Source organism: Osmia lignaria, chromosome 9 (assembly GCF_051020975.1).
Source record: "Osmia lignaria lignaria isolate PbOS001 chromosome 9, iyOsmLign1, whole genome shotgun sequence".
Taxonomy (NCBI): Eukaryota; Metazoa; Arthropoda; class Insecta; order Hymenoptera; family Megachilidae; genus Osmia; species Osmia lignaria.
The window spans coordinates 11196888-11223059 of NC_135040.1; the positions used below are offsets into that span (position 1 = coordinate 11196888).

Sequence of the window (26172 nt, forward strand, 5' to 3'; positions counted from 1 at the left end):
GCGGACGAATCTTCTTTCTGGTTCGATCGAGTTTCGCGTTCTTTCCATAAGATCCTCTTCTCATATTCTCGTGTTACCCGACGTGATCGGTAAAACGAGAGCCTGTATCAAGGATACTCCTCGGTACCGATGTCAACCAATAGGTATTGACGTTTCTGATGGATGAAACTTTTTCATTTTTTAACTCCACCATTCCGAGTTTCAACTATCCTAGTCGATACCTGTTTGCTATTGATAGAAGGATACAGACTGTTCAGTGGGACGTTTGAAAATTGCCTAACGCTTGCGAATATGCGAAAGATATTAAGCATTGGATTGCGTAAAGTTAGTCTCTTTCACAAGCGAATGCCGATTAAATATATAACCAAGTCTTGGGATACCGGTTTGGTCGCGCGTGGTTCTTCGAAGGTAGCCGCGTGTCCACGGGTTTTCGAAGAAGTCGTTCTTGGTGGCCAGTTGGTGGACGAGAAAATCGGCACGGCAATGATCGCTTATAGGTGTATAGAGAAACACGTAGCATCGTGTACGAGCTCCGGAGAACGGAATTACGACGTGATTGCGCCTTATTAGGGATGACTACGAACGATGAGTTGGTAGTTGGGGGGAAGCAGCGATTGTCTGGCTGACAGAAGAGCATCGTCCTCTGCTCGTGATCTACCCAGACGAGATCCGTGAAAACGGAGCACCAATTAGGGGCATCGCGGCTCGAAAACTCGTTGTAACGAGAAGGCTACCTGCGATGATCGTGGCCTCGTTTGGAACCGCTTCTTGAAACGCAACAGTACTCTTAGAACTCGCGATTCAGCTCCGTGTCGCGCTGGTCGTTGACTCCGTTAACTGTATAGAATTTAATTGTACAGAGAAGAGAGGGAGATAAGATTCGGTAGATTTAATTTACAAGATGCGTATTATAACACCCGTACGAATTTGGAAATAAAAAACAATTATGTCCTCTTGGTGCAAAAGTATAAAGTAATATACTTTTCAACAATTGCAATTTCCTCTGCTCTTTATAGTTGCCACTCGAACGAACGGCTCTTTCTGCGAGATTTCGTCTCCTGTTCAGCCGGGACCAGTGGTGGTCGTTTGGCAAGATGGTTGCAACCGGACAGCTTTGTGGATCCCTCGAAATGCGAGGCGCTTTACTCGAAGGAAGAGATGAAGTGCGGATGGCCGGCCATAGTTACTATACTCACGAGAGATCAGTACGGGGACGTCGTACATGTACCCAATCTAAAGGTACGATGTTGATTAATTATAACTCTTAGCATCGGATAGCGTACCTTTCCGTTTGATGCTTTAGAATTTCACAATTATTTCTGTAGGTCGAAGTGAAAGCAGTTCCCATAGACAAAAAGGACCTAGCAGAATCGGATCAAGGAAGAAAAATTCGACGAGTATCGCAGCCGGACCCGATGAGCTTCGGAGGTCATCCTCAGCCTCCGTTAGACGTTCCGTACGAGGTTACGATCAACAATAAGACCTGTTTCTACGCGATCACTATCATGAAGGCTTATCAAAACTATTCGTTCGAGGAGCTGAGGTTTATGTCACCGACTATAAAAAGATCGAGCGAGAGTATGCTGGTCAGACCTAACGGCGATGGAAGTTATAGCGCTACTTGGACACCGTCATCGGTCGGATGGTATTCTCTCATGATCACAGTTGACGGATACAACATGGAAGATGTGAGATATTTAAATTCTATTATTTATTTTTAACGATAAACGTCACTTTCGTGTTTTATGATATTAAAATCATTATACACCACTGTTGGGTATGAAGCATCCTTGATAATCTTGGGGTTTGATTTTCGCTACAGAATTACAGAGTGGAAGTGAAGGAACCTCCGCAGGGTATGCAACCACCGACGCGAAATATAGTGAAGAAGCCGCAGCATCAACCGAGCAGACTGAGAAAATTCGTGGTGAAGAATAGCGCGGGTTTGAGGATCAGGGCACATCCGTCTCTTCAAAGCGAGCAAATTGGAATCGTCTCGGTTAATGGCACTATAGCGTTCATAGACGAGGTAATCGTGGCTCCTTCGAATTACTTCCTCCTCCTCGAGAAGCGTCCCTTTCCTCAACGAAAGCGTCATTGTACTCTTATAGATTCATAACGACGACGGTGTGTGGTTGCGATTAAACGCGGAAACGATTAAGAAATTCTGCAGCAGTAGTCATCTGGAAGCTTGGTGCTTGCAGTACAATCAACACTTGGGAAAAACTTTGTTACTTCCGGTGGAAGAGCCGAAATCAATCTTAGATCAGGTCATCAAGGATACTATCTTACGGAAGAGGCCTGAAGTAGTTGACGAGTACGTAGAAAGATTTTCTTTCTTCTTGATTCTAGGATGATTTCTTCATCGAGTTCCTCGTTTTAGTAAAAGGAAAACTGTTACTTTCGATGGCGGTAGAAGCATGGTCGTGGTGAAGTGCGGCGCATCCGGTCACAACATCAGAAGTAGGCCAAGTTTGAAGGCAGCACCGGTGGGAATGTTGGCTCTCGGTAACTCGGTGACCATTCAAGAATACGTAAGTCTTGAAATTGATCATTATATTTTAACGACTTCGAAATAACGAATGTCTAATGGAAGGATATTGTTCTAATTAGTTTGCTAACAACGAAGGCACTTGGGTACGAATCGACGACGAATCGATGGCCAAGTATTGCTTCGACAAAGGTCGGGTGGCCGAGGGTGAAGCATGGTCCCTTGCCATTAACAAACACGGTGTTACGTACATGAAAACCGAGCAAGATCTCGAGAACGATCCGGTAGAGAAGAAACCGATCGTGGCTGATCCGTCCGTTTCACCTAATCACAAAGGTTTCGATTTCTCAGTGCCTTCCGTGAGCAACGAAGGCTTCAATTTCACCGCCCAGAATTACACACCGGGTACGGCCGAGTCTGGTGAAGGTAGCAACACGAATCCATTCATTTTTGGTTCGTACAACCAGCACGATTCGCCAGGTACAAATTAAGAAAACTGTTTTGCACAGTGACTCACGAACGATACCCCCATCAATATCAATTTCCAATGATTTCAAAATTTCAATTATTATCCTGAGTCACTAGGGTATTTTAAAAAAAAAAATTATCCTATCAAAATATTTGTTATCATATTCCTTTTAGGGAGCGATAAATTCACACCAGAGAAGACTGACGTTTCACCGAAATTCACGAAGCCTCATTCGAAAGAAAGAATGGTAAAGGAAAGAGAACGCGAAGGTGGTGGTGGTGGTGGAAAATTCAGCGTGTTGCAGAAATGGTTGAGAGGCGACGACAAGTGTCACGGGGAGAAAAAAAGCTCCCCTGGCAGGTGAGTGAAAACGAATGAAGCGGTAGTACGCGCACAGTTTCGATTAAGTTTTATCGTATAGTTTTGGCATCTGCAGGGACTTCTCCGAGTTCGTCGGGGTGTCTGTGAAGGAGTTGGTGAAAGCAATGGGTGAGAGTCGAGCGAATGGTAACGGTGCCACGCCACCGGAGACCCCGAGACGATTGTCGAGAAGCTCGTCACCGAAGAATCCCCAAGGTGGGTCACCAAGATTTCACAGCCCGTCCTCTAGCCCGGTTCCAATACCCGGTACGTATACACACAATTCTCAAATCATTCCGATAAATATCTTTTAGTTGCTCTACTCTACGACAGATCTTTATATTTGTTTCTATTATTTTTTTCTCTCTATCTTCTTGTGATTTGTTCATTGTTAATCTCATACGTTCATGTGTGTGTCTTACTTCACACTTTTGGCACCGTAACTGGTCTGAGGAGGGAAACCATTTCAGAAGCTGAGAGACCCGATAACGATACTTGTAAGATCATGTGTAAATAAAGTCCCGCAAATATTTCTTTGTTCCGTTTGAACGGATTATCTTAGAACGAACCATTAAGTATGAATAAGTCACACCTCTCCGAATGTCTATCTTAGGTTATATAAATATACATATATATATATATATATAAATTTTATCGGATTAGTTATAACAGAATAGTGATGTTGATCTTAGCTGGGTCCAGTCGGCAGCCAGTTGGTTCTGGTAATTGCCTCTTCCCTCCTGCTGCTCATGCACCAGGTACTCGCTCCTTTCCTACTCAACAATAATCCTCAGTCTGTACAGTTTAACGATATATTATATATAGTGCATAGTGTTTGTGTTGTTTCGATAATCGTACCACTTTCTCAAACTCTGTCGATTATAAATTGTTCTTGAAAGATGTTAGAGCACCGTAGATTGTTCCCTTTTTATTACTGTACGAACACGACACCACACCGAGTGCATGTATTCGACAAAACGAACACATTTTACACTTGTAAAATAATTCAATCGTTGCACGTATATCTACCTGTTGAAAATACACTCTCACGTTACTTGTACATATACGAGATAAAGAATCTAATTAGTGCACATCAGAGTACACCGAGAATAAGCTTAGCGTAATATAAGTATCATCGTAATCACTTCATCGCCTATGATTTCTACAAATGATCCAAAAATTGTCAGGTGGGAGAAGCTTGATAGGAGGGGGAGACAGTATCAGTAGCAGCCCTGTGCTATGTGGCTCCCCCCGAAGTGTCGGCCTCTCCCCTTTAGGTAAGGATAAAACAGCACACATTATGATACAGAATTTTTGGGACAGAAATACTCATGAAAGTCTCAAACAGCATTAACCGTTACACGCTACGATACCTTAGAAACTTGACACCAACATAGTTTGCACTGAAACACGAATTACATTCTGGAAACATAATCGTCACCGAGATTGGGCTAGTTTAATCATTCCTCATTTGTTCACGACAAAGTGGCACGAAATTATTTTGCACGATATCGATGCGCTATGCGAGAGAATGCCACGCAAAATACATTTTCTACTTTTCTTACGTTCGTCATGAGGATCAAGGTGAGATAGCACCGTCCTTGCGATACATAGAAATAAAAAGATATTAGTTTATCGAAGTCTTGCGGACGAATTACACCCCGTTTCTACGAGCGTGTTTATGTTTCCCTTTTCAAGTATCCGGTGGCATGGTGGACAGTATCACGTCGCAGAGACGTGGATCAACCCAAAGCGACACAAGTGCCTTGGTCAGTAGTCTAACGAGGGATCCTTCGCAGTCCCCAAGTGCTGTCAGCACAACTGCCAATACTCGCGACCTTTCTCCAAGTCCAAGTTGTAGTTCTTTACACATGAGATCCGAGGGTAGTATAGCTAGTCCACCCGACACACCGAAGCAAGATGGCGGGGTAAGTAATCGAGGCCGCGAATCGAATATACAATAACGAGATAGGGGTTGATCGACACCGTTTGATTTCGTTGAAGGATTCTCAAGAAAGTCCGCGAAAGGTATCTCAAGCGCAGACGCAAACGAGTCCCGAGAGTGCTACCACAGCTATGAAGGGTCATTTTAGCATCGGTTCGGCTGGTCCAAAGGAGGAACGTCATCCAGCGAAACTGAGCAGAAGGGAGCATAGCAAAATAGCTAAGACCCGAACGAAACGAGCTATCTCGCCGACTACCTCTCAAAGTCCTTCTCCGAATAGGACGTTGAATCTGACCAAGGATAAAGTAAAGGAAGCTATCAGTCCTTCGGTGGCAGAATGCCTGCGAGCTGTGTTCGCGGCGTTTCTTTGGCACGAAGGGATCGTGCACGACGCGATGGCATGCGCCAGTTTCCTCAAATTTCATCCTAGCTTACCGAAACAGGGCGCGCTCGTGGTGACCCGGCAAACGGTGCTGCAATCAACGGACAAGCAGAAACAGGAACAGAAAGCGAGACAAAGACACTCGGTCGAGGTGACCAACGCCGGGAACTACTTGCACATTCAACCGAGCACATTGGAGACTTTAACTCGGTCGGCGGCGAATGCGAACGCGAACAGGAACCGAAAGAAACAGGAAACAACGATTAAGGAAGAGGTGCAGGAAAACGGGAAATTAGGCGCTCTGCCGGAATTTCAAACGGTCGCTGTTCTACCGCCGGCACTGAAAAGCTTGGTATTCTTATGGGAGGAGCTTAGCACTAATTGTCTTCAAACTATAGAACAACGCTCGGTACTGCCGAGCCCGATATCGCAGATACAAACGACGAAGCTTAGCAAACGACCGGAAAAACGGATCCGGGAGGACAAAGTGAAAGAACGAGAGAAGAAAACCAGCAAGAAGAAAAAGGAATGGAAACCGGTCGGAAGAGCAAACGGATCGGAGGCGCTGGGAGGAATAGAACGAGAAACAATTTGCGAACTCTGCGGCCTTATGTTTCCGCATCCAGTTACTTATCATATGAAGATGATGCATCCCGGTTGTGGATGGCACGCAGGCGGGAAGGGTTACAATAGCGGAGGTAACTATTGCATCGGATGGGCGGGGAACTGTGGCGACGGTGGAGTCGGAGGTAGCTCCTGGTACCTCATCTGCGATACCTGTCGCGATAAATACTTGAGAGCTAGGAAGCTGAAACTCGCAAAGAAATTCCTAACCGGGATGACGAAGAAGAAGAACGGTACTGGCAAAATCGTGTCGCCTCTCGGCAGTCCGAATGGTAACGAAACACACATCATCATGAAGAACAATGCGATGTTCCTGTTAGACCTGGCCAGTGCTTCTGGATTAAACATTCCGAAACAGCAAAGACGACCTTCTCAGACTTTGTCGTCGGTGGCTGAAAATTATAGTCCCCCAGAAGCGGCTGGACCGTTCCCTCCAACTGGACCATTCCAATGTCTGCAAGCCTTGGGAGTTCATAATTCGCAGAGTCACGATGAAAGGTACTACGAAGAAACCCTGAGACGGCAAAATGGTCACCCGAACGGTTATGAAGGGAACAATGGCATGTCTAATACCACAAACGGCAGGGTAAGGAATTTCTATCAATTTTCTCGATGATTTTATTCGATAACTTCGTCAATTTTTATATAGCCTCTGTCGGAACATCCTATAAGCGATAGCGACAACGAAAGTACTAAAGGTCGGGGAAATTTTCATCGGTCAGTATCGATGTCCACTGCGGCTCCTTGGACCAGGAATACTAATGACGGCAGAGTGGTCATGATGCGGAAAAGGAATAACAGTAGCAGCGAGATGAACAACGGTACGTGAAAATTCATTGAATTCTAAGATGAATGTAGAAACCTGAAGGTAATTCGAATCAAGTATTTTCTTTTGGTACAGAGGCAGGCTCGTCTCTCCTGTGCTACCCTTCCGCAGCCCTTCAGAAGCTAGTACCTTCGATGAACCAGTCGGCAATTGTCTCTACTAGTCAAGCAGAAGTGACAAATACTGACAAGATAGAGATTCTCGTGAGGCCAGTGATGCTGTTCGTTCTTCAACAACACAACTTGCAGCATTTACAACTGGCCATGAAGCAGGCGTTACGTCGTGCTGCGTGTCGAGTTTACGCGATGCAAGCGTTAAACTGGTTGTTAAGAAGCGTCACTCAACCAATCTGTCTTCATGATTTACTATGGTGGTTCGTTGCTTCCCTGTCACCAATTGTATCACCTGATATTGCAGATGCGAATGACGAGGACAATAGGACTGACAGAAAGGAAGATCACGTAAGTTGTTCTAGCAACTTGGGTCTTGAGTTTATCTCACGAATAAAGTGTCTCGCAGCGATAACGTTGATTGTTTGTTTTTAAGGACATGATCGGTGTATGCGAACATCCCTTGAGCGATCTAGTCATAGCAGGCGAATCTGTTAATCCATTGCCAACAGTGTTTCACACTTTGTTGCAAACTATAGCGGATCTCATGCTTTTACCTCCGCCTGGTAGGTCTTTCGAGTTAGGCTAAACGTATTATTTTTACATTCATTATATCTTGTACTTTCGTATTTAGGATCACCCCTTCAACAAGCTGCTATTCGCTGCTGGGGTATTAAATTCACTCCTGCGGATCACATGTTCTTACACAGAAGTCACGTGTTTAGTAACATTAGTAAAATACTCTCGAGGTCAGAAGAAGAGGAGGACACCACGTTGAGCATGCACGAAAGTCATCAGTCGGTGCATTCTCAACAAGTGAATAGTTGCGTGGAGGTTTTGAAAGATTTGACGTGCGGGGTAGAGATCAAAGCCTCGAGCAGGCAAGCTATGATAGTCAGTTTGACCGATAATTCGACGGAAACTTTCTGGGAATCTGGCGACGAGGATCGTAATAAAACGAAGACTATCAGTATCGTCTGTGGTGCTCATTCTATTCCACGAGTAGTTTACATTCACATCGATAATTGTCGCGATTTAACGGTAAGTGTGATAATAAAATGTAATTGTATTTTCAATTATCGTTTCCGGTATTTAATAAAATGATCCCGTAGCACAAGGTATCCAGCGTGACGTTTCAATCGGGCAGCAATGCAGATGAAATGGTAAAATTGAGAACGGTGGAAATTGAAAGTCGTTCAGCAGGCTGGATTCACTGTCCAGTTACTGGTAATTTTTCATACTCTGAACAATGAAAAAATTAATTGTGCGAAGAATAATTAACGTAACCTTTCCCGTAGACCCACGTCATATTATTGTGAGACTCGATTTAAAGGGTCCAGACAATTCTTTACGCGTTCGACAAATAAGAATCTTGGGCGAGATCGAAGGGGAATCATTGAAAATTGGAAAGCAATTGAGCGCGCAAACGATTCAGCAAAGGAATTGCGAAGCTGAAACGTTGAAAGTATTCCGTTTGATTACATCTCAGGTAAATTTTTTTATTGCACGAGATATAATATATGACAGAGATGGAGATTATTAATTTTCATATATTAGGTGTTTGGTAAACTCATACAAGGCGAACAGCAGCAGCAACAAACGGAAGCTGCAGAAGGTGCTAACGAAGATTTGGAAGACAGCAATGATCTTCGGGAACATATGGTTGGAATTTTGTTCAGTAGGAACAATCTGACTCATTTACAGAAACAAGTTTGTACGCATATCGTTCAAGCTATTCAGAAGGAAACCATTCGAATGAGAGAAGAATGGGAAGCACTGTTGTGTTCACCAGCACCTGCTAATAGCTTACTAAGTGATAACAGCGATTTACCAAAGGCAGCCGATACTTATTGCTTCGAAATGTTATCTATGGTGCTTGCTCTAAGTGGCAGCTCTGTGGGACAGTATTATCTGTCGCATCAGTATGGTTTATTAAAAGATCTATTGAGTTTATTACATACAGGATCAGCTAGAGTGCAACGTCAAGTATGTACAATATTTATCAACTCGATGCTTAACTTCCGATATTCAATAATATGTTATTTTTTAATGATTTAGGTAACATCTCTTTTGAAAAGAATTTTACCCGAGATCAAACCGGAAACATTGGCTAATGTGATTAGTATCAAACGCCTGCCACCCACTGATTTTAGTATCGTGTCTGCGGCAAATAATGGCTTCACCCATACCTCAGAATTCGATGAACATTCCCCGGGGATTCTCGACGTTTTCCTAAGTTGCATCGCGAAAGCGTTAACGGTTCAAGTTAAAGTGAAAGGGAAAGAAAATAATGGAAAGGCTTTGCAGACAGCATCGCTAGCTACCAGTATCCATCCCAAGAGTTACGTTGGGCCGAGATGGTGGCTAAGAGGTTGTATGACGCGAAAATTAGCCGAGGTGATAATTCAACTTTTAAAAGACATGGCATCGGTGAGTATTAATTAATTTGATATTTTGACAGTTAACTAAATGTCCGATATTGATATTCGTTCCAGGGAAAACTATCAGAAGCATGGGCATCGGTGACCAAAGCAGCGATCGCGGAAAATATTTTAAATCTTACCAGACTAGATGAGAAGAGTCGTGACCCATCTGAATGCCTGAAAACTCCAACCTTGTGGTTAGCTCTTTCTTCGTTATGCGTTCTGGACTCCGATCACGTCGAAAGATTATCTTCTGGTCAGTGGACCGGTTCGGAGGGACAACCACCACCTCCTAGAGTAAGATCAATGAAAATAATTTATCAAATTCATTACTTTATATCATCATACGTTTAACATTGTCCGTTTTATCCATTTAGCCAACGTGTAGCAATCACGATGACGGTGAAACAACAGCCATCATCCAGTGCAACGTTTGCGGAAACTTATGCGCGGAATGCGACAGAATCTTGCATTTGCACAGAAGAACTCGAATGCATATAAGACAAGTTTGCAAGGAAGAGGAGGAAGCTATACGGGTGGATCTTCACGAGGGTTGTGGTCGAACGAAACTCTTCTGGATTCTGGCTCTTGCCGACAGCAGAACACTGAAGGCTTTGGTAGAGTTTCGCGATGGTTCGCCGAGAAAACCGGTCGGCGCTACTTCCGGTATCTGCAGATTCTGTGGCACCACGGAAAACACGGGTCTGCTGGCGATAGGGAACGTATGCGCGGATCACGATTGCCAGGAACACGCGAAGAATGCGTGCACCAAAGTGCATTCCTGCGGACATATCTGCGGAGGTGTTCGAAACGAGAAGAATTGTCTATCGTGTTTGCACAGGTGTTTGCCAGGAAGCGATTTGAAGCAAGATGCCGATGACATGTGCATGATATGCTTCACGGAAGCTCTGTCAGCCGCGCCTGCAATTCAGTTGCAATGCGGACACGTTTTCCATCTGCATTGCTGCAGGCACGTGTTGATGAAACGTTGGGTAGGACCGAGAATCACTTTCGGTTTCTCTCTTTGCCCTATTTGTAAAGTACCAATGGAACATTCCACTTTGGCCGATCAGTTGGCTAGCATCAAAGAGTTGTACGAAGATGTTAGAAGAAAGGCTTTGATGCGATTGGAATACGAAGGATTAAACAAGTATGTATAAAGTTTATAATTGACGATGGATGTTTTATTTTACATGCTTGTTACGTATTTACAGGGCCGAAGCGGTATTTGGTCCAGGAGGACGATATCACCAAGATCCCGCCGCGTATGCGATGGAACGATACGCGTACTATGTTTGTTACAAATGTCAAAAGGCCTATTACGGTGGTGAAGCGCGATGCGATGCCCAAATTGGCGGGGAAACGTTCGACCCTGCGGAATTAGTATGCGGAGGTTGCAGCGACGTGGCAAGGGCTCATATGTGCCCGAAACACGGAGCAGATTTCTTAGAGTATAAGTGCCGATATTGTTGCTCGGTGGCGGTGTTCTTTTGTTTTGGGACTACTCATTTCTGTAACCCTTGCCATGACGACTTCCAACGAGTCACTACCATTCCAAAGAGCGAATTACCTTCGTGCCCTGCAGGTGACTTTGCTGTATCTAATTCTGTGTCTAACATCTTACCTGGTAAATTTTATTCTAATGATAATTTATATTTTATCAGGACCTAAGGCAAAACAATTGGAAGGAGACGAATGTCCTTTGCACGTTAAACATCCACCTACTGGAGAAGAATTTGCGTTGGGTTGTGGCATTTGCCGCAATGCACACACGTTTTAAAAAGAATTTTTGATATAACAACTTGATACGAAATGGGATTCTTTCACGATTTAACAGGCGATCCTTGTTGACTCTTATCAATGCAACTATACTATATAATGGATATACAGTTCGATATAAGCATTCTTATGATAACGATGGTGCGTCATTAATGCAGTAAGAAGGGAAAGATTGAGAATTCTTATGATTGCAAAGGTGGAATTGATGCAACATAATGATGCACGAGGAATCAAATTAGAGAGCGAGAAAGAGAGAGAACTGTGTAGTTACAGTCATAAGTGAGAATCTGACGATGCGTGAAACTATAATACTTGTTAAGTATTACATAAGTCGTTTTTATTGGTGATTGTAAAGAATTACTTAAAACGCATAATGGAGATTGAAAAGAAAGTTGTGCGTGTATTAAACTTCCATGCAGTGCGATAAACAAGAGCTTACACGTGCATAAAGTCATACAAAACGTAGTGAATTCATTTTGGTAAAATATTCTAGATATAAGTGTTTAAGATAACATAATATTAATATAATTCTCTACGCTACTTAAGAAATATTTAATTATTATCGACAATGATCCTAATAAATTATGTATGTAGGTAAATTATGTATGTGAAAGAAGTATGTTATTTAAAAAAAGAACAAAAAAATGTGAAGTCAGCTGTGAAGAGTATATATATATATAAAAAAAAGAAAAAAAAAGAAGTTTGAATGAAAAGTTACACCAGTTACGTACTGTATGTACGGGCGAATCTATATTTGCATTTGTCATTCAAGATAGTCATGAATTTGTGCATTTCTCGTGTTGAAAATTTTTCTTTGTTTTTTGTACTTTTCCAAAGGAACAATGTGAGGTAATGTCTCATACCTGTCACGTTATTTATTTATAATTATATCAGTGTAATGCTTTGTACTACGTGCGCTGTTCGGCGAGACGATAGAATCTGTGTATATTCGTATAAAAAAATGAAACGCGTGGACGATAACCGGGTGGTAAACGTCGATTGTTATTATTTGTGTTTCAATCTAGTGCAGATTAAATGAAAGTAATAATTTGAAAACAAAGCAAAACAATGAAAAAGTAAGATCGTCTTTACTGACCTGCCTTTTACCCGTTTAAAGATGGCGACTGAACGATTCGAGAATCAAAACTGGCGCATTTTTCGACTGCCGACTGATCGATCCAAGATGGCGGCCCGCGACAGCGCCGCGACACGGCAGTTTGCCGTAAGCAGTGCGAGGTGTAACGTGTGTGTGTGTGCGCGATCCTGACGTTTTTCGCCTGATCAGCGGTAAGTAGCCTTTATTTACGAGTCGTGCAACAATAGTTATATAATTCGCGAGTCGCGTGAGTTGTTTATGCTCGTTCATCGGTCAACCATTGGCGGGAAATGTGTTTTTCTGATGTGAAACGATCGGTGCAACCGCTCGCCCGGAGATCATCTCCTACGCACGTTCGTACCACCCTGCTAGCATTGCTGTCAACTCGCTCTGTTTATTTTTACCACGAATTGAAGCCAATTACAAGTCGAGCGTTAGCCTAATTGAACAAAATTACCCATGTACTTCGTTCAAAGAAGTATCTTCCAGTCAGTATTTACGATAATCCATTTCTACCGATCGATTCATTTAGAAAATCTTCTATAAAAACAACAAGCATTCCACCTGTATTCGGGCAGTGATCATTTATGTGTAGGCAGCGTTCTTGACTCATTCGTTTTCCAAATATTTCGTAGAAATCATGTTGCCACGGTAGAAAATTTCTTCTGCAAGTTGTCGTCTGCTGTGTCGATACTTAACCTCACTTTGCTCACTTAACTCGAAGGGCTGTCAAGTTACGGACGCTTACCAGGCTAAGTAGTCCTTGAATTCGGTAGTCGATACTATCTATAGATTTCCACCGTCTTTCATCCTATTTGTACGAGGAACAATAGAACTCTCTCTGAGAACAGTATTTAACCCTTGTTTCTTAGATACATTAAAAAGAAACATGTCAGACGAGTCAACGAATCCAACGTACACATGTGAGCTAGAGTTTAATATTAACCACAGTGCCTGGTGAATCAGACAATGAAAGTCAATGTCGCAATCGTAACAGTCGCGGCAAATGATTGCTTCGTGGGATTGCACTATTCACAAGGGTACAGTGAATCGAAAAACAAAACAATTATTCGTAACAATGCTCGCCCCTGTATTATTGTACCATTGGTTTGCGGTAGACAAATCAGTAACACGTAATGGACGCATGGGGAGAGGCCACGGTTGTAACATTCCGACGAAGAAAAAATGCGCTTTGCGGGAGCCGTTTAGATTCACGTGAAACTGGTTTTAGACACGTGCGTACCACGCGGTCTAATGCATTTCACGCATCTCACGCGTTCGAGCACGCGCCCATCCCTTCATGGGTGTGCATCGTCCAACGCATACCATTACGCGATAACGCACGCTTCGTCAGCTCGATGAACGATCTTTTTCGGAGAAAACGCGCTATCTTTTCCGTCGGATTATTTCATACTTTGAGTCATTTCGCTTTGTTCAATTACTCTAACGTCATTCGGTACATTATTAACAAAGAGATCATTCCAAACTCGGGAATTCAAAAAATTATAAAACTTTGTGAATATGTAGAGAATGCCCTTCCGATTAAAACGCAATTTTCATTTGTTACCCGTTTTCAATCTAAGGGGATGAAAATCGCCCTTAAAATTTCGGTTGTTTTTCAGTTTTTTTTTTCCTTTTTCTCCAAAACCGTTGAAGCTATCGAAAAACTTCATGAGCAAAAGTTGTTCGTTTTAATGTATAATATTTTTTTATGTTAAAACAAAAGATTATTCTTAAACATTTTTGTTTATAACTTTCTGTAATTGTTTAAATAATTTCTTGTTGAACCATGCAAAAATGCTATACATTAAGACGAACAACTTTTGCTTATGAAGTTTTTCGATATCTCTAACGGTCTCGGCGGAAAAGAACAAAGAACCCGTAAAACGGTCGAAACTTTAAGAGCGATTCTCACCCTCATATACTGTAAATGGGCAGCAAACGAAAATTGCGTTTTAATCAGGAGGAAATCACCTACATATTCACAAAGTTTCATAATTTTTTGAGTTTCCCGGTTCGAGATCATCGCTGGTAAGTCTCCGAGGAAAGGGTTGACAGTAGTCTGAAATGATTGTTCCACGACATTGGACTTCTCGCGATTGAAGTTGGTATTCCGGAAAACCAGTTTCAGTAGAAGATTATCTTGTCCCGTTATATTTACTGAATCGTATGCACTGCATCCGTGCCGTATGTGTTGTGGCTTTTACTCCGGGATGTCGAAGGTTTACCGAAACTTTCATCGTTTCCAGTGAAATCGAATGCCGTCGGCAAGGATAAAGGTTTACTGAACATCATTTTTGGTAATTATAGATGGACTTTGAATATTTTGTCACTTAACATTTGTTTCGGAATACCGCACAGATATGCAAATGTATCCAATTAGTCTGTATTTAAATAATGAACGAACATACAGCAAGTTACAGTAAACAGCCACGCAATGTACCGTCGAGATAATCAGCTATCTTGGTTAAATATTCCCGCTATCTTTTTTACTAAACTTGTAACATTGCAAGTTAGCTTTTTCTTTGAAATAATTATCTCGCCAAGGCAGGTGTACAAACATTACATTTCCGTGGCACTGTTTCTTCAAGCCTTATTCGGACACACTTGAAAATCCTCCATGTTGAAAAGCAGAGAGGTTAAACTATTTTTAGCATTTCACTTGTGTGTTTCGATCGGCGCTAATTAATGAACTTGCTACCGCAAACTATTCGCCGAGTGTGCGGTCGATACTGTGATAGTAAAATTTTCACCGAGAATGTTCCATCTTTCCGCCTTGTTTCGCGGTTAGAAAGTTGAAAACATTGCCATTAATTCATTGCTGAACGTTTCAAGCGGGTTAATTAGTCGGACGATTGTGACCTTTGGTCTTGTCAGATAAATTGAATATAAAATTTCAAGTAATCGGAGTTTTCCGAATGCTTTTCTAGTATTCTGAAAAGCTTCAGACAGTCTCGTGTAAAAAGTAACCCGTTATTGAGAGGAAACACTGCTCGATAAAATAACAAGTTTGGCGAGAAACTTTCGATCGAGAATCAATAATCTGGCCATTAATTCGGAGAGAAACTCCACGGATTTGGTTAACAAATTCGTTGCAGAGAAGTTCGTTCAACCAGATCGAAACTACATATATCGTGGTACAGCGCGGAAATGAAACCAAGAAGTTTCTGTTTACTCGTTTTCGATATTACGTACAAATTTGATAATCTTTTCTGTGGCGAACCAGTCGTTAAAAGTCTATTTTATTTATTTATTCAGCTGATAGATATCACCGAATTGTCACAGTTTTAAAAATATCAATTAACCGGTTTCAGTACTTAATGAATTTCACTAAAATTTTTTTCTTTCGACTATCACTCAACAGGATCACGTGTATTTAAATCCTTCATTTTATCGTATTTAGAGTGTGACTGTGCACGGTACATTGTAATCGCGTTAAAGCTCCGTCAACGAACGCCGCTCTCATTACCGAGATTAACGGCGTTTTAATTACTCTCGGAAGTATTTAAGCTTGCGTACGCCAGTCTAGACTCCTTCCGATGAGCTTAATTGCCCTTTTATCCAGTCCGTGTATAATTTCGATGAAAGAAATGCTCCGTCATTTACACGAGTACAGTAGTACAGGAAATGCAATCTATTAATTAGTAGATCTTACAGATTTACAGAAATAAAATATGAATTTGAAACCAATTAAAAAATAGAAGATTTTTGTACGGACCCTTACATAGAGAATTTCATTACGAATCAAATGAACCTTTGATCGATAAAATAGATTGATAAGTGAAAATCAGCTAATCCGTTAATTAAGAACCGCGGTCGTGAGTCGCGAGGTTCTCAGCCTCTTTATACTCAAGATCAAGGTCGAGAAAATCGTCCGCGAAGGAAACTCGTTGGTTACCCGCGGAGTCGAGCGGAAAGTTCGCGGGAGAACGCGGTTCGGAGCGTTTGCGCGGCTCGTAAGGCGGGCAGAAAGAGAAAGAGAGCGGGCAGATTCGTTGACGCGTGCACACAGGTGCGTGAAGAGCAAGGTGAATGCGCCTTGAAGACGGTGGAGCACCTTCAGTCGTATCTTCTTCCTCTTCCCATCGACACCTCGGACGGTGCACCGAGTCCTAGGCTGTATCGCGTGCCGAAACGTAGCTTCTCCCAGGAAACTCGTCTTTGATCCTCTCGAGCCTTCGTCAGCGCACGTATTCACCGAGGCTAGCCTCGTAGTAGTCTTCGAGAAGATGAGCGGCAAGGAGCACGTTGCTCGCTCCTCGAAAGCGTGATTCAGCTTGAAACGTTCCCTTGTGCTCTGTGATCATTATTTTTACGGAATGCAACGAGGAACGTCGAGTAATGAAAAGAACAAAGAAGCAGAAGCGTTGTCAAAGATTCTTTCAACCATTTTTGAATAGTTTTTAATTGTGAATGATCAGCAGAGATTGATAATTAATGAATATCGAGTGACGAGTTGATCGCGGACAAACTTGCTTCGTGATTAATTAGCACCGTTAATTGCTTGCCTCCGTCGATCGTCAAACATGTAAGCTTCCGTGTAAACGTGTTCCGGAAACGATTAACAGCGTTTGAATCTGTTTGAAGATGTTTGAAAGGTTGATTTCGAGGATTGAAAATTAGACGAGACGTTGCGGTAATTTGAGTTCTGTTTTAGTTAATTTTCTTGTGTCTTTCTGACGAATGGATCGAGGGCTTCGTAAGTGATGATTTCTGTGTACTGTTACAATCAAGAGAAACAGGATTGTGTTTGATAGAAAAACTTGGTCGACCCGACGAGATATGGGAGAGAAGCTTTACCATGGTCGTCGTAGCGTCGTCGGCGATTACCGTAATTGAGGACTTTTCAAAGGATACGTTAGGAAGGTAAAATCACGTGGAGAATTTTCTCTTCTGCTTCATTACGCGTCCTACATGATTCTCTTCGTTATCTTCGAACTTCCTTAATCAACCATGACGCGTGCTCTAATCGAGTTATTTCAGAATGAAATATAAGTCGCATTATATTTTTTTTAAATTTCAAATATTCTAATTGAAATTCGTAAAAGAACAGTACAAGCATTTCACTCTGATCCATTCTTTGCTGTAATAATCTACCAGCCATTTTGCGCTAAGAACATTAATGCCGGCTGTCCATAGCGATTTATTTATTAAATTGGTATGCCGTAAGTGTTATTTCACGATACCTTTATGTCATCAAATTGTAGCGGACTTTCTATGTACCTTTCGAAACCGGTGATTTGATATGCAACCGAGGTAATATATAATTTGCTAGTTAAAAGATTGCATGGAAATTCGCGATACTGTTAGGTACATTAGCGTAGCAAGCATAATCGTTCGCATTACCATAGAACCGTAACGCACGGACGTTTTCAGCTGTAAGGGGTTAAAGTCCTGCTCGAGTTACGCGAAATTACGTTGATGTACAACGCGATGCGCCGAGTCTAACGGGCATGACGATCGGAATGATTCCAGAAAAAGCCTCGGTTTAAAGGCGCTCAGCAAGAAACGACATTATTTCACGGTATTGTTACCGTGTCGCGTCAACAATTTCCTCCTTCCAACGGTTCCAAAGCTGTCCGATCTTTTTCCTACCGAACAATTTCCACGCGAGACTTCTCCTTCTTCAACTTCTTCGTCTCCTTCATTTCGTTTTAGTTACAGGCTGCTGGTTTAAATTACCGAGCTTCTTTTGTCTGGAATACCAGCAGCATCTAATCTTAAATTACCGGAAAATTTCAGGGGGATGAAATCTGAGGGTAGATTGGATGGTCCAAGTTTTTATGATGATCTGTATTCCTTTTTTGTAGCTTCTGTTAATCATTATTATCATAATCGAAACTCAGGAAGAAGAGAACGTTTTTTAGGTCGGTGAAATTGGACGGGTCGTTTCTCCGTTGTCATTCGTCGAGCAACGATCGAAAGTACATTCGATCCTGCTTTTAGTCACGATCTCACCTGAAATCGCGAACGCGAGGGTCGTCGCGTGAACTTGGCCTCGTTCGTCAGCATCGAAATCTCTGTTTTCAACGTCGAATAGTATTCTTCCTCGCTCGAATTGAACAAGGAAACGATATTGATCGCTTGCAATTCGACTTTCCAACCGACTACCTGTTTCCTTAATCGCTGTCCTCCTTCGAAATCGACAGGTAACGGTGGACGAAAGAGTAATCGATCCATTCTCTTTGTTGAGCTCGTTTATTCCACGTTGTAGGTATATTTCACCTATTTAAATTTCAAAATTTCTCCGTTCGATATAGGTTGAAAAAAGAAATACCCTAAAGTACAGCAAAGATGATTGCACCTCAAGAAAATTAAAATTAAAATTGAAATTAAAATTTTATCGGTGATATTGGAATATTTCCTCATCCTCTTATTTAACCTCCATCCACTTCCATCGTTTCTCGGCTGAAAGAAACGCGATTTATTGCGAACGATGTTCGACGTTTAACGAGGAAAACGTCAAAGATGGACGCTACGCGATGATTCGAGGGGGGGAGGAAAAGCACACGGTCAATTAAAGGAAGCATGCAGCCCGGAACGAACATTGCTCTGCGAAGCATCACAGCTTGCGGATGCATCCATGTAAAACCGAATATGCATGGCCTTCTTTTCATTAGTCTTCGTGCGTTCGTATCTCTTTTCATTTCCTGGCAAAATGAATTAAATTCTAGAATGACATCCGTAGAAAAAAATAATTTCTTTTATTAGCGAATAGAATCATACGAAATCGTCCATGAGAACCTGCACAGTGTGTAAAGTATGCTTCCCACATGGTATACCGGTCCTTCTGACCTTTCATGGACCTTCACCTACTCGATGAACTTCTCGAACTTCCGCCTAAGAAACATATCGATGTACATCCACGTGTAATGCCGTAAGGTTTGCATTCCTTCGAATACATTCACGGAATACCTACTGAGAAACGGTCGAAGCAAGATACGACCATAGTCCTCGAGCATGATTCGCTCGATTGCACTTATGACCTCTTTAGAATCGTCGCGAGAAGTGATCGGTACTCGGCTGTCGGCGACAAACGACTTTTTTACGATGAAAGTGAAACGTACGAGCTGTTTGATTAGCCATCAGTGTAAAGGAAATGAACTTCCCTTGGATTGTCAATTAATTTCTTGATGCAACCTGTTTGCCTTTCGGTTCGATGATTATAATTCTTCTTCGGACCTTCGCAAAAATACCTCGATAACTTTTTATAAAATTGTATACCATACGCATGATAACGTTAATTTCCTAAAGGATGCATAGCAGAGTACAGAACATAAAGTAGAATAAGAGATTCGCGTTCGGGGCACGTGTCCCTTTATTTTCGTCCTAGATTCGCGAAAAAGTCGGTGACCCCGGTACTTTGACCGTGGTCCCCAGTGATTTAAGTAGAAAGCTGAAGTATGATATACGTAAGACAATTTTGGAGCTGCTTCTCTATTCAAATTTTCATTGTCCTCGTGCAATTTTGCAAATTTCCTTCCAATTGTTTCTAGTCAACGTTTAATCACTTTTCTAACGGACTAATGACACTGTGGAAACCTGTGAACCTAGATGGAACAAAAGTCAGGGATAGTAAATCTTTGGACCTTCTTTTGCCATCAATGGCGAGCATGAATAATACATGCATGTTACACGGACGCGAAAAAAAGGAGGGGAGTGGTAAAGTTTGGTAGGAAGTCGATATGGTTTTCGGGGCACGTATTTTATACCTGAGGTAATCTGATTTTCTAGACCAGCCATGGAACTTCTTGGCTGGCATACTTGATCGAGCCACCTTCGCCGATCTCATGCGTTTTCGTTTATACGAGATTATTCCGCTTCTTTCTCGATTTTTGTAACCTGCGAATCACGATCGGGCTATCAGACTCTTCCTCTTTCGCTAGTTTCTTATCGCCTTCCGGTGTGGTATGCATCGATGGTAGAATCGAGCCTCATAAAATTACCAGTGATGATTTAACGCCTTTTTAAGATCTCGATAAGGTCGTTTCACCTCAACTACTAACTTTTCTCTTCGAATCTCTAACTTTTTTCTTCGTCGTTTCTTTTACTCGAGCACATAATTCTCCGTTGACATTATAATTTCGCGACCGTGGAATTTCGACGTTTCTTCCCATATTTATGTCGAATGAGACTGCGTTTCCTCGCCAGTGAGTTTTACCTGTCGAAGGAATTCAAGGTTCCCTGACGATAGAGATGATTGGCGGTTATTTAACACATTCCAGATCAGATTCTTTATAGAAAGTGTTTAATTTTAGAGACGCACGTCACTATTATCCTTGCTATTACTTTCCATTTATTTTTCTAATAAAATTCAGAAGAAATCCTATTTTTTTCTTTCTATTATAATTTTCAGCTCAATAATTGAATAAAGATTTAGTCTCTTAAATTGAATATTTTAATATATGCATTAATTAAATAATCTAAATTTAAGTCGAAATTAATTGTAAACATTTAAGGGTTAAACCATAAAATAAGTTCGAATGGGCCTTTGGAATTAGTTCGATCCAATTACAATTATCTTAATAATTGCATCGAAGGTTACTTGCATACTTCGCTATATGCTAATCAAAGTGTTAACGAACAGTGCGTGTTGAGCACTTCCGGGAGATAAGTAGCTAGCGTGCTCGAGTAGTTGAACAAGGGTAGTCGTTTAATCGAGTCTCCTTTCTTCTCTGTTAACCCTTTCGTGGCTCGAACAATAGGATCAAAGCTTGCTAATACGAGACATCGTTCAAAAGGATAGGTTTCACTGGAAGATCCCATTAATTCCTTTTTTTTATTTTGCAATTGCGTGCTTGTCGCGTTACAGATTGCAATTAGAGCACAAACAGGTGCGATGAGGATAAAAAAATGGTGTCCTTTTTTATGTAATTCGAAGTTTTAAATTAATTTCTGTTCCGGAAGAGTTGGAAGGTAACAGGTGTTGCACGGTGAGTTAATCGGAATTCGTTACATTTTAATCGTAATTAGATCATTTGAGTCTGCTTCTTTTTTACTTTCGAGAATTTTAAAACGTTTACAAAGCAAGGTAATTAGAGATGATGATAAAAATTAATGATTTTTAAAATAGAATATTTTTAGAATTTAAGATTACTTTCTCATTTAGCCTGCTAAATTCAGTTTCCATTCGCGTCGGAATATAAATTCTTCGCTCGTCTAATTATTTTTTTCTCGTTAATTATCAGTTTTTTCATTGCTCTTGCAACACGAATTCTCCAATGACGTAATCCAGACATTTTTATCCACGTTCACCTACACCCATCCACACCCTCCGGAGATCGATTCTTCTGTACATCGCATTCGCTGCGTGGGTTGCGTGTATGAAATTCAAGCCCCAAAATATCGATCTCACTATTTGCGTCGTTATCACCAGTACGAAATTATAAACTCGCTGATAAGTAACAAATACCTAATCCTGGTAATTATAGAACAATTATGCTCATAACAAAAGTTCAAAGGACGAGTCATTGAAAGAGCCATTATTTCCAATTAATATTAGATATTATTTTTTCAATATATAAAAATCTTTTCTTCAAAGATTTGAGTATCTATTTTTAGTCGAAGCAATATTCGATAAGTTTCATATACGATTCAGCGTTTCTAGATAGTAGTCGTCGCGATGCTTCACGACGCGCGTTTCAGGCGCCGTCGCAGTGACGACACGACGCCAAGCGTCGAGCCAGTGTATCCTGCGACATCGTCTGTACGGTCCAACCACGTGCTTCCGGTTCTTCGCATTTCGAAATTTTCGTATGTGATGTATGTTCCCGTGAGTGATTCTCCCTTTTTACGCGATACGTGAATGTCCAAGGTTTGCAAGCGGACGATCGACAGAAAGTATGTAAATCCGTAGTCAATTATCCTTTAAATATGTATGATATAATCAAATATACATTGGCGTTTATTCTGCCTGATTTTACTCTAAAATTACAGGAATTTTTGTGCATTACTGATTCTTATCACAATTTTCTTATTTCTGCTTAGCAATTTTAAACACGCTTGGTATTATTTTCACTCTCCGGTAATGTTATACAATAAAGCGACGATAGTAAAATGCTATATGGATTCAGTTACGCTAGCTCAGCTTGTTACAAGAATTATCGAAGCACAAGAATGCCCGTGAAAAAGACTGCGAAACATCGGGAATCGAATAGAAACTCGAGAATAGATTTCACCGTTTAATTTTCTTCGCGGCAGATACGCAGGATCGATGGAGCACGTTTAATCTTCTTTTCTCCAAACAAATGAATCAATCACCTGTGTACCCGTGATCACAAGAGGCTGTTAGACGTCTGTACGGTACATTAAGTGGAATGAAGGAAAGTCTACGTATGTGAAACGGCGAAGTATCACGAGACCCGTGCTCATTGCGTAGATAAAATGTCTTAATGTTAATTTGTTTTAACGAACACGCGTTTGCGAGACACCGTGCGCGTTGTTCTACTCTAAATAGCAAGTGTGATGCCTTGGCTTTCTGAAAGGTACGAACAATTTTTTTATGGAAATGATGCACCATTTCCATGCAACGATATTCGATTCGATTCTATTTCCCCTATTGGTCCTCGAATCGAAACAGATTTGTCGCACGATTTCCTTCCTCCCTTCTTGGGAACCGATTACTCCACAGATATATCGATCTGCACGATTTGAAATTGTTGAAAATTTTCCCGTCTGTTTTGAAGATTTTCTTTAGAGTGCCTTTCGAGAGATTTATCGGTGCCAAGGACCTCTCGGAGAAGCTTTTTCTGCTTCGTTCAATTCTGCTCGGGTATAAAGCTTCGGAAAATCGTGGCGAGCTACTTTCACGCTTTATCGACCACGTCGGGGTTGATTCGTACGCGAAACAATGGAGGGTGGTGAGGACTCGTCGGAAAGAAGGGGTGTAGGTCTCGATCTACCCCCAAGTGCAAGGCCACGTATGAAACGCGTCTTTGATGAACTTTGAATCGACGTCGCGAGGATAATTTTCAGCGGAGAACAATTCTTTCTTCGCGCAATCCGCAATTATTCCATTAGGTCAGTGGGAAAACGAATAATTTATAATTTAATTTGTTCGCTGTTATTTTCATAAATTAAATTGACATTTGATTTCAATTATAAGTAAAGAAATATTTCATACAAAAATTATTGAAAATACATTTGTTATTTGAAAATTTCAAGCAATATGCAAATTTCATATTTCTCAATGGGAGTTCATCGAGCCTGAATGACACGGATCACCCTGTAGACAAACCCTCCCGAGTTGATCCCCGTTAAGACCTCGCTGCCAATGAAAAAATCCATGATCCGTACCCTGTATGGGTACGAGACTCGGTAAACAAAAGGATAGTGCGTCGATTGTGCTGGAGCGAATGGTGCACCATAATGCTGACGAATTACGTTGCTATTCTTCCTTGTACACGTACGAGATGGAACGACAGGTAATCTTACCGTGGTAACTTTTCCCTCTGATACAAATACTACCATGAAGGATGAGATATTACAAATATTCTTGAAGTATCAGTATACAAAATCAATAATCTGAATTCATTGCTGACGAGATAGGTATTTTGGAAGATCTGGTTGGATATAAAGCTTCGTGAAAAAGAATTATAAAGAAGGAAATATAAATAAATACAAATATTGAAGATTAATCTTAGGAACAATACAGAACAGTGAAACTGGTATTGGAAATATCTCGATTATTAAAAATCGATGATACTTTAATATTTCTAATTACGTCCTCCTAGTAAACAACAGTTATCAATAGTCGTATAAAAGAGACGTTTCATTACTTTTCTTCTCTCGTCGTTCGTTGAATAATGGAAACAGTATGCGGCCAGGTTTCGTGCACAGCCACTTTGCAAGATTGCTCAAGAAGTCGTCGAGCATTCCGACTTCATTCTGGCAAAGCATCTCGCATCTTCCCCTTCTCCATCTTATCGTCGATTGAGAAACAGCCTGACAATATGCTTCGCCATTTTTCTGCCTTCCCACGATTATACGCCTCCCACGCGTGTTCCCGACCTCTCTTTTCGCGATCGAACTTTACAAACGATCCAATGATAGAATCATCGACACGTTTCCTTGTAATATCGCTCGATCTTTCGCGTGTGTAACATCCATAACTCGAGTATCTTAAATTTTTCTGAACCGTTGCCAAATTAAACTTTCCGAACAGACGTCGTTGATATAAGTTTCCTTTCAGCGAATCGAGGAGCGATTAACTTCGAAAAAAGCAATTTTTTAAGGATTCGATGTGATTTATTTTGAAGCTCGTGCCAACGATATTAGCCAATTTATATTCAAAGCTCGCGATGTTTCAGCTCAACCCTTCCTACAGTCGGCCAAATAAGAAAATATACTCGGTACGTTTTTAAAAATTTTTCCATATGAAATCATAGAAATCCTATATCCGCGCGAAACACGGTGGAAACGCGTTAATCAAGTTTCTCAGGTAATCGTGTCGCATTTATTTAGTAACCGTTAAAGCAAAAACACTAAATCATCTGTCTGTGTGTATGTGGATAAACGAGACTCTAGCCCGGTGCATATATCGAGGAATCCGTGTCGATCGAAAACCAGGGAAAAACTTGTCACCGACTAGCTATCTGCTTGTGTAAACGAGCACCGGTACACCGTGTTCCCGGGTCAAAGGTGAGCCGGTTGAATACCTCCATTACCCGCTGGCTAATGACTTCTTTTCCTGCTGGTACGCGATGAAGAAAGCCTAGGTAGACTTGGTCATTCAGCCGAAAAGAGAGCGGATACGCTTTTGTGTATCGCTATCGCGACTCGTGCACGCAGGTAGACCTCTGGCCGAATCGAACCAGCCTAAGGGCGATGACCCAGATCGTTGTAAATATTCCGTGACTTGGGACCAGGAAAGTTATCCCTTAGGCAAGTAACGAACGGCAAGTTAATTATTTCAGCGACGCTCTAAGGGGTGGCTGTCTGTGTGGGGTAGACAGTTTGCGATGTTCGATGCTTCCGGGTGTAAATCATGCTGGTAGATTGGTGTACCTAGGCGGCGATAGGGTATCAGGATGTGCCTGGTTCGGCAACGAAGTTGGAATCTTCGGGAGATGTTAAAGGAGGAATTGAATGCTTTGAAATAACGCAAAGAGGAGGAATTTGTGCTTGGAAAAGTTTGATCAATTCGTTGGTTGTTTCTGCTCAGTTCTCAATTAGCAAAAGCAATTTGGTCGGTCTTCTTTCCGAATGGCGATCCATTGCCAGAGACAGAGAAAAGGAGAAACGGCTTTTAATTCGAGGTTAAAAAACGTCTGGGTTTCAGAAAACTGGAGATGTTCTTGTCGGAAAAGCGACACAAAGGGGAAGTTTGAAAATCTCTCGACGGCTTTTCAGAGGTCGTTCCCGTCTTTTCGATGCTGCTGCGCTTGATGCTGGTCCGCGATATCCTTTACTATCGGTGTTTTCTCGGCTTCTCTTGCTTTCGTACTTCCGCCTTTCAATCGTCCAGACGGTACAGCGACATTATTCTACGTGTGATTCCACTAGTTAATTTATTCCACGATTGTCGCGAAAAATTAAAATTAACTGTCTCGAAAAATATACTTTCTCAAAATTTCCACACTCTCGTCTCATTTTTCATAGTAACGAGTTTAGAATTCATATTCATACTCTCGATGCAAATTTTCGAGATTCCAATCTCGAGCAGCATG

General features: G+C 41.6%; 2 protein-coding genes across 5 annotated transcripts in view; both read left to right on the forward strand.

Moving 5' to 3' along the window:
• hiw (MYC binding protein highwire) overlaps positions 1 to 12514 on the forward strand; it is a 177549-nt gene extending 165035 nt beyond the window's left edge. Inside the window, exons 30-52 of the mRNA XM_076690362.1 lie at positions 1017 to 1239; positions 1326 to 1688; positions 1823 to 2029; positions 2112 to 2317; positions 2384 to 2534; positions 2614 to 2971; positions 3134 to 3320; positions 3382 to 3587; positions 4013 to 4078; positions 5019 to 5248; positions 5325 to 6857; positions 6921 to 7092; positions 7173 to 7558; positions 7644 to 7773; positions 7842 to 8248; positions 8320 to 8434; positions 8506 to 8696; positions 8765 to 9193; positions 9266 to 9637; positions 9703 to 9927; positions 10008 to 10780; positions 10845 to 11215; positions 11295 to 12514. Of these exons, the coding sequence (XP_076546477.1) occupies positions 1017 to 1239; positions 1326 to 1688; positions 1823 to 2029; positions 2112 to 2317; positions 2384 to 2534; positions 2614 to 2971; positions 3134 to 3320; positions 3382 to 3587; positions 4013 to 4078; positions 5019 to 5248; positions 5325 to 6857; positions 6921 to 7092; positions 7173 to 7558; positions 7644 to 7773; positions 7842 to 8248; positions 8320 to 8434; positions 8506 to 8696; positions 8765 to 9193; positions 9266 to 9637; positions 9703 to 9927; positions 10008 to 10780; positions 10845 to 11215; positions 11295 to 11410 (7417 nt within the window). The 3' untranslated portion in view covers positions 11411 to 12514. The remainder of the gene's footprint in view (positions 1 to 1016; positions 1240 to 1325; positions 1689 to 1822; positions 2030 to 2111; positions 2318 to 2383; positions 2535 to 2613; positions 2972 to 3133; positions 3321 to 3381; positions 3588 to 4012; positions 4079 to 5018; positions 5249 to 5324; positions 6858 to 6920; positions 7093 to 7172; positions 7559 to 7643; positions 7774 to 7841; positions 8249 to 8319; positions 8435 to 8505; positions 8697 to 8764; positions 9194 to 9265; positions 9638 to 9702; positions 9928 to 10007; positions 10781 to 10844; positions 11216 to 11294) is intronic.
• Positions 12515 to 14505: 1991 nt separating this feature from the next.
• LOC117608649 (WD repeat-containing protein 47) overlaps positions 14506 to 26172 on the forward strand; it is a 56590-nt gene continuing 44923 nt past the window's right edge. Inside the window, exon 1 of one of the 4 annotated variants that reach the window (XM_034334113.2) lies at positions 14506 to 14805. Coding sequence is in view for 3 of the 4 variants with exons in the window: in XM_076690363.1 (XP_076546478.1) it covers positions 17307 to 17371 (65 nt within the window). In the remaining variant the exon portion in view is untranslated. Of the gene's footprint in view, positions 14806 to 16709; positions 17372 to 22211; positions 22346 to 26172 lie in introns of those variants that run through there. The other 3 variants (XM_076690363.1, XM_076690364.1, XM_034334095.2) reach the window with 3 other exon arrangements.